We start from the raw sequence: 8,286 nt of genomic DNA, 5'->3' as shown, positions 1-8,286 counted from the left end.
AAAAAAAAAACAAGACCTATCTGTAACATAAGGACTGGAGAGATAACTCAGTGGTTAAGAGCATGAACTGTAGAGGACCCAAGTTCAGGTCCCAGCACCAACATCAGGCAGCTGATAGCTTCCTGTATCTTGAGCACCAGGGGATCCAACACTTCCTTCCAGTCTATATGAACATTACACTCATGTATATAGCCCCCCCTTCCAAAAAGACATGTAATTTAAAAAATTGTGATGATTTTAAAAAACCACAAAATTAAAATAAATTTGAAATAAAGGTTTTATTTCAATTACTTTATTATGAAAAAAATCTTTAAAAGTATATTCTAGGGCTGGAGAGATAGCTCAGGAGTTAAGATCACTTGCTGTTCTTGCAGAGGACCCAAGATCAATTCCCAGCACCTCCATGATTGCTCACAAACATCTGTAACTTCAAGGCCAGGGGCTTTGACACACTATTCTGGAAAGCATACATGTGATATGCATACGAAAACCCATACATATGAACTAAAATAAATATTTTTTAAAAATTGTTATTTCATAAATAAAAACATCCTATGTAATACATAATCTAATTTTAGATATGGACAGTAATTCAAGACACCGAGTTTGAGCAAACAGTTCTCTCACCTTTTCCAGTTTTTCAGCCACTTTTTCTTTATATTGCTGGAAAGCTTTGCTCAGCTCTTCCGCGTTATATAGCGCTTCATTTCTTTGTCTTTCAGCTCTAAAGTTTAAAAAGAAATTTTAAAAAAGTAAGGAATTCTCTACATTGAGAAGTTAATCTTTAAGCCAATTTGTGTGTATGCGTGTGCAACCCATATGAGTATTTGTTGTAGATACGTATGAGCATATGTGGTATATATGTCACTGCATATGTGTACACATGTGTACGTGGTTACATGCCCATGTGTTTGAACATGAATTTGGAGGCCAGAGGTCAACATCAAGTTCTTCCTCAATGGTTCTCCACTCCGTCTTTTGGGACAGGGTCCCTTCACTGAACCTGGGGATCACTGTTTTTACCTGGCTGGCTAGTCAATGAGTTCCAAGACTCCACCTGTGTCCATCTCCCCAGTGCTGAGACTACAGATCTATATATGCAGGCTGCAGGGCCTAGTGGGTACTGGAAATCCAAACTCAGGTCCTCATGTTTACCAACCCAATCATCTTTCCAGGCCCAGAAGAAATTTCCTTTTTTTAAACTTAAAAGAGTAGAAGGTTTTACTGTGAAAGGACTGCTGATTTCTCAACAATAACTTTCTCACTCTGGCAAAATAAATGAAATATAGCATGAAGTGCTTATCAACTCAGGATCATACATGAATTCCTACACATAGGCAATTCCACAGACCATGGGAGCACCCTGACACTGAAAAATAAATTCTAAGTTTTCCATACTCAATCTATGGCATAGAATATTAGATACCAATTCTATGACCCATGCAAAGATTAAGTTAGTTTTTAAAAGGTACTTAAAAGACAAAAACAAGCAACAGTAACAACACTAACTCTCAGGAGACAGAAACAGGAAGATTTCTTTCAGTTTGGAGCCAGCCTAGTCTACATATTACATTCTGGGACATCCAGAACTACATAGTGAGACCCTGTTTCAAAACATAAACAAATCCAGTAATTTTTACTAACATAAAAATGAACAACAGAGGGCTGCTGAGAAGCCAAGGACAATGGCACTGGGTTCTGATCCTACTGCATGTACTGGCTTTGTGGGAGCCTAGCCTGTTTGGATGCTCACCTTCTTAGACCTGGGGGAGGGGCGGGGGGAGGACCTTGGACTTCCCTCAGGGCAGGGAACCCTGACTGCTCTTCTGACTGGAGAGGGAGGAGGGAGGGGAGGGAAAAGGGAGGCGGAGAGAAGGCGGAAATTTTTAATAAATAAAATAAAAATAAAAGTGAAAAAAAAACCTGAACAACAAAACCGACCACCACCATGCAGTATTTAAACCAGACCTTGTTCCTTACCTCCTGGGTGAGCCTGATTTTTCTTACATTTCTCAGTTAACTGAGAGCACTAAGTTTCATTAATTAATATTATCCCCATATAAGAATTTTTTTATACTTAAATCACACCTATGGTAGTTTGAAAGTGGCCTCCAAAGGGGGTATTAAGAGGTGTGGTCTTGCTGGAGGAAGTGTCACTTTGAAGGTGAACTTTGAAGTCTCTTATATGCTCAAAGCTACGCAGTGGGACAGCTTATTTCCTGTTGCCCGTACAAGGTCTAAAACTCTGAGCTGCTTCTCCAGCACCATGTCTGCCTGCATGCCACCATGACCCACCATGATGATCATGAACTGACCTTCTAAACAGTAAGCTACTGAACTAAATGTCTTCCTTTATAAGGATTGCCGTGGTCATAGTATCTCTTCACAGCAATAAAAACTGTAACTAAGACAGACATTAAACTGCATAACATATACAATAATTAATATTTGTTAGTACTTAATTACATAATAGGCATCTAACATGTCTTTTTCTCATGCATACCAAGGAAGTATCAACTTAAAAGATGTGTTACAGGATATTTGCGCAAATTGTGGAAAGATGTGTTGCCTAAGGCACCTGATTGGTTTAATAAATTGCCAATAATAATAACTGGTTTAGCTAAATTGCCAATAGCTAGGCAGGGGACAAAAGGCAGGGCTTCCAGGCAGAGAGAGGAACTCAAGGTTAGAATCTGGCGTGGCAGAAAAAGTCAGCAAGACATGGAGGGAATCAGATTTACAGAATGGAGAGGCCGTAAAGAGCCAAATGGCAAAACATAGAGGAATAGAAACAGGCTAATGTAAGTTATAAGACGTAGTGGGAAAAGCCTAAGCTAAAGACAAAGTTTTCATAATTAATACTAAGTCTCCATCATTAGTTGGGGGCTGGTGGTCCAAAGAAAGTCTGACAAGAAAGTCTAACTACAGATATGAAAAGCTGAAGTTTTAAAAATTAAATGATTTTCCAAGATAACAAAGACAATGAGAGGTAAAATTAGCTGACGCCCAAGTTTAAACATTTTTTATTACAAAATACTGTCTAACAAATAACAAATATTGCTGTAAAAAATTTCTTCCAAACCTATTTACATGAAAAAATAACTTCTATATATGTTTGGAGTACTCTTTAGGAGTGTTAACTGCGTATGAAAGCAAATACTTAGCCTATTGAAGACAAAGTTACCTATTCATTTATGTGATTGTTTCTTTGCTTGTGACACTGAGGACTGAACCTACAATGTGGTGATGTTCTGAGGTATATCACCAGTACTCTTTAAACTACTTTCTTTTAAAACATGGGCTAAGTTGAAAGGCTGAAGGTGAACTCATTGTAGATCAGCTAAGTCTTAAACTCATGGACCTCCTCAGGCTCCTGAGCAGCTACGGTCACTTTCTTTATAATCCAATATATGTCATAATATAAATCTACAAGACATTTTATTGTCAAACATAAAAATATAGATTATGAGGCTAGAATAACAGATCAACAGTTAAGAGCACCTGCTGGTCTTCAAAGGGTCCAGTTTCAGTTCCCATCACCCACATGGCAGCTCACAACCACCAACACCTCCAGTTTCAGATAATCTCATGGCTTATTTTGACTTCCATGAGCACCAGGCACACATGTAGTGTACATACACATAGGCAGGCATACTGCTCATGCATATTAAATAAAAGGTTTTTATATGTAGATTATGATTTAATCCTATATAAAAGTTGCAATAGACTATAGATGCAACTCAGTTGGTACAGTGCTTGCTTAAAATTCACAAGGCACTGAATCCAAGCCCAACAAAGAAAATAAAGTCAAACAAAAACTCCCTAACAGTTGCAATAGATTTCATTGATTTGAACTCAAAAGTGTTATTTATTAATGTAAAAATTTATTAGTATTTGAAGTTGATCATTCATTCCAGCAAGGCTTAGTGCCTTAGATCTGTAATCCCATCATCAACAAATTTGAAAGCGAATAGACAGAATGAGAAAAAAAATCATCCTGAGTGAGGTAACCTGGACTCGGAAAGATAAACATTGGACGCACCCACTCAAAAATAGATATTAACTGCAAAGTAAAAGATAATTTCTGCATCTGTGCACACACAGAGAGAGGCTAGGTAACAAGGAGGGGCCAAGGAAGGGAGGCGATCTCCTGGTTGGACTGGGAGCAGGTGGGCATGGGAACTTGAGGAATACGGTTGGGGGATATGAAGGGGGAGAGTGCTGAGATAAACGGAAAGGGGGCTTCATGCCTGGCAGTGGTGGCGCACGCCTTTAATCCCAGCACTTGGGAGGCAGAGGCAGGCAGATCTCTGTGAGTTTGAAGCCAGCCTGGACTACAGAGCGAGTTCCAGGACAGGCTCCAAAGCTACAGGGAAACCCTGTCTTGAAAAACAAAATAAGGAGGTTGGGGGGGGGGGGGTCTTTACAGTTTGGCGGAAGCCTGATGCAAGGGAAACTTCTACAAATCTACAAGGATGACCCCAGCACAATGGATGAATAGCCTGAATGGGCCGTCCCCTGTGATCGGATTGGTGACTACAGCAGAGCCTTAGACGCAGTGACTGATGGTTCAGAGACCACAGCGAACAATGGGACAAGCTCGGGGAATCCTGCTGAGCTGAGTGTTGAGACCAATTAAGTCCTGGCCTTCAGCTGCTCTTCCCTGTCTAGAGCCTTCTAGTTGAAGTTACTAAAAGCTGTGCCTAGCTTAGAGGATCAGAGGATGGGATTTTTCACCTGTTGGCCATTGACTGTTGGGTATTTAAGCCTCCATGGTGCTATTAAAGATGGGCTTTTGGTACCAGTGTTGGAAGGTCTGTGTGTCGGTCTCTCTGCGTGTGCATTCTCAACCTCCAGCCCCTTGCCCGAAGCTCGCCAACTGGGTTCTAGCGCATAGAGCGCAGAGGGGGAGGGGGGGCGCCGCAGTGCGCAGCAATTGGAGGTCCCTCCGAGATACCGGGAAAGGGAACACTGAGAGACCGCCCTTGGAAGCCCTGCCGAGAGAGGTAAGCAGACAGCCTTCTGGCAGACAGGGACTTATTGAGGAGTAAAGATGGGAGCTATCTTTTCTTTGTTCAGAAGAGTCAGTCGATAGGGTGGAGTTTGATGATTTAGAGTTTGTAGAGGACAGTGAGGAGGATTCATCAGAAGAAGCGGAGGAGATCATATGTAAGGAAATAAGAAATCTCTTAAGAAAACTGAGAAAACATAAAGTAAGAAAAAATTCACACCCAACTCCCTCGGCCCCACCGGCTTATAATGATGAAGGTTGGTGGTCTCAGTTGAGTAGGGGCTCTGGCACTGAACAAAACAAGGGAGTTTGTTTCCATCCTGTACACATGGTTACACCGGTGATGGAGGTGCCAGACACCAACAACCCAGGGCAAATAATTCGCCAACATTTAGCAATACAATTTAAAGAAATGAAGCAATTAAAGGAAGCTGTAGCTGTATATGGGGCTCAAGCACCCTTCATGTTGGCCATGGTAGAATCTTTCTCTGCTATGAATTTAACACCAGTGATTGGCAGCAATTATGTCGTATTGTCTTATCTGGGGGAGATTATCTCCTATGGCGAGGGGAATATCAGGAAAATTGTAAGCAAACGGCGCAGTTAAATGCTCTAGCGGGTCAAGCTCAATGTAATTTAGATATGTTAACTGGGGCTGGGGCTTATGCCAATTTGCAGCAACAAATTCTGTATGACACAGGAGTATTCGCCCAAATAGCTGCAGCTGCCACTAAAGCGTGGAAGGCCCTGCCTAACAACGCAGCTGGGGATCAATTATCAAAAGTTCTACAAGGACCATCTGAACCATTCCAAGATTATGTAGATAGACTGTCACAAGTAGCAGGTAGATTGTTTGGAGATGAGACAAAGCCATGCCTATGATAAAACAACTTGTATTTAAAAATTCCAATAGATATTGTAAGGAAGCATTACGCCCTCACAAAACAAAGAGTTTAAATGAATCTATCAGGATATGCAGAGATATAGATGGGAATTTCATTCAAGGCCAGGTTATAGCAGCAGCTATTCAACCTCGGAGAAACATAAGAGCACTGGGTGAGAGGGCCGGAGGCTGTAATTGTTTTAACTGCGGAACTCCTGATCATTTTCGAAAGGAATGCCCACAGCTGAAGCAGTACCCTTTTAAAGGGGATCCAAATACATCCTGGAGAGTAGATGCAGACTATCAAGAGGAGATTAAGGTTATGACATCTGTCCAACAGGGGGTGGTGGTAATTCCTCAAGGCGAGTGGATAGTACAATTAGTGTTGATTCCCAAAGTTCTCAGTCTTTGGGATAGGTACAATGGAAACACCTTCTTACAGGACAATGGAAGGAGCCCACGCCCCTGTTGGCTAGGGTGAGAGGAGCTTTTTGTGTTTTTCCTCCAGGAACAGACAAGCCCATTTGGGTACCAGAGCAATATGTTCGGGCTGTGGAAAATGATGGGAAAGGATCCTGTAATGAGCCTGAGAATGACACCTGTTATTCTCTTGAGCCTCCTGGTGAGTCCCAATCAAGCAGAAAGCACTGTGTGAAGGCTGGTAAGGAACCCCCTTGTACTGAGCAGTGAGCCAAACTAGTTCTTTGTGTTCGTCTTTCTATTCCTCACACTATACTGCCGGCACTGCTTTAAGCAATATGGCAATGGGGCAGGCTTCTATTAATCAAACCTTTTCCTTTGTGAATGCTTTATGCTTTGTTACATTTTTTTGGGCTATGAATATTACTTTAAAGGAATTTCTTATTCTTTTTTGGAATATTTGGAATATTTGGAATAGAGCCCAGGCACTATTGAATCCTGTGTTTGTTTTAGTTTTCTTTCGGCAGCTGAGGGAGGCAATGTAGGATCCAGGAGTGGGGTCAGGGACACTGGAGGAAAACCTATAGAAATGGCTGGCCTGGCTCATGGGACTGACCTAGGTCCTCTAGACATTCGACAGTGTGTAGCTTGGTCTATTTGTAAGAGTCGTGGCAATCGGAGCAGGGCTGGCTTTAGGAACCTATCCTTCATGCTGGATCTCCTTGTCCAGTCTTGGTCTTACTGTAGCTTGATATGCTTTGCTGCTGCCCACTGGAGGCCTGCCCCTTTCTGAGAGAATACAGAGGAGGATTGAGGAGGAAGAAGAAGGGAGGTGGGGAGAAGGAAATGGAGGAGAGGAGAAAGGAGAGGCTGCAGTCAGGATGCAAAATAATAAATTTAAATTCTTTTTAATTAATTAATAAAAATAAAAGACAAACACAATTTTCTGAAGGGCAATTTGGCATATTTATTTTCTTAAAAGTCTTAAAACATTGTCCTTTGATTCAGAGATTCTATTTCTTAGAAGTTACCTATATGAGCTGGGTGTTGGTGGCACACGCCTTTAAAGGAGGCAGAGGCAGGCGGATCTCTGGAAGTTCGAGGCCAGCCTGGTCTACAAGAGCTAGTTCCGGGACAGGCACCAAAGCTACAGAGAAACCCTGTCTCAAAAAAAATAAAAAAAAGTTACATATATGAAATGAGACATACAGAGTCTTATTAATCCTGGGAAAACAGCGAATGTTCAACAAGAGGAAGATAAATGAAATGTGACTGAGTCACATGATGACGTGCAATGCAACTGTTGGAAGATGTGTTTCTAAAAACGTATTTTTGAAATAAAACAAAAAAGCAGAAATATAAAGCAATGTGTTCTGAGTACTGGATGAGGTAAAGGGCATTGGCAAATAAGAAAAATAATCTGTGTGTGAAATAAGAAATAACAGTCAGGCAATGGTGGTGCAGGCCTTCAATCCCAGCACTCGGGAGGTAAAGACCGGCTGATCTCTGAGTTTGAGACCAACCTGGTCTACAGAGTGAGTTCCAAGGCTGTTACACAGAGAACCCCTGTTTTAAATTCCCCCCCAAAAAAGAAAGAAAAAAACAGACAGCTAAAAATAAACAAGATGAAAGAGATGAAAGATGGCAAGCAAATACCTTGTGTTAGATAAATTAATAAATAAAAGTTTATAGTTCCTTTGTTGGGACTAATTACAAAGCCTCATCTCAAAAGACAATATATAGAAAACAAAAAATTTTTGTTATTCATATATTTCTAAAGTAGACTAATCACTTGCTCATGAATTGACTTTTCTTATTCTTTAATATTTATGAATTGAAATTTTAGAGTGTATGCAGTATTTTATTTAGAAGAAATAAGTACAGAAAATTAACTTACTGGTTTGAAGAAATAAGTACAGAAAATTAACTTACTGGTTTGAAGTTAACACAATTTAATTTCACAATTATATTA

The 8,286-nt window shown here is 40.8% G+C and overlaps 1 protein-coding gene across 1 annotated transcript in view; it reads right to left on the bottom strand.

Moving 5' to 3' along the window:
• Ccdc18 (coiled-coil domain containing 18) overlaps positions 1–8,286 on the bottom strand; it is a 113,988-nt gene that overhangs the window by 88,281 nt on the left and 17,421 nt on the right. Inside the window, exon 6 of the mRNA XM_026785039.1 lies at positions 628–724. Coding sequence (XP_026640840.1) covers positions 628–724 — 97 coding nt within the window. The remainder of the gene's footprint in view (positions 1–627; positions 725–8,286) is intronic.

This window comes from Microtus ochrogaster, linkage group LG1, assembly GCF_000317375.1.
Source record: "Microtus ochrogaster isolate Prairie Vole_2 linkage group LG1, MicOch1.0, whole genome shotgun sequence".
NCBI lineage: Eukaryota > Metazoa > Chordata > Mammalia > Rodentia > Cricetidae > Microtus > Microtus ochrogaster.
Note: the sequence above shows the minus strand (reverse complement) of the source record. Positions and strands in the feature narration are given on the sequence as shown.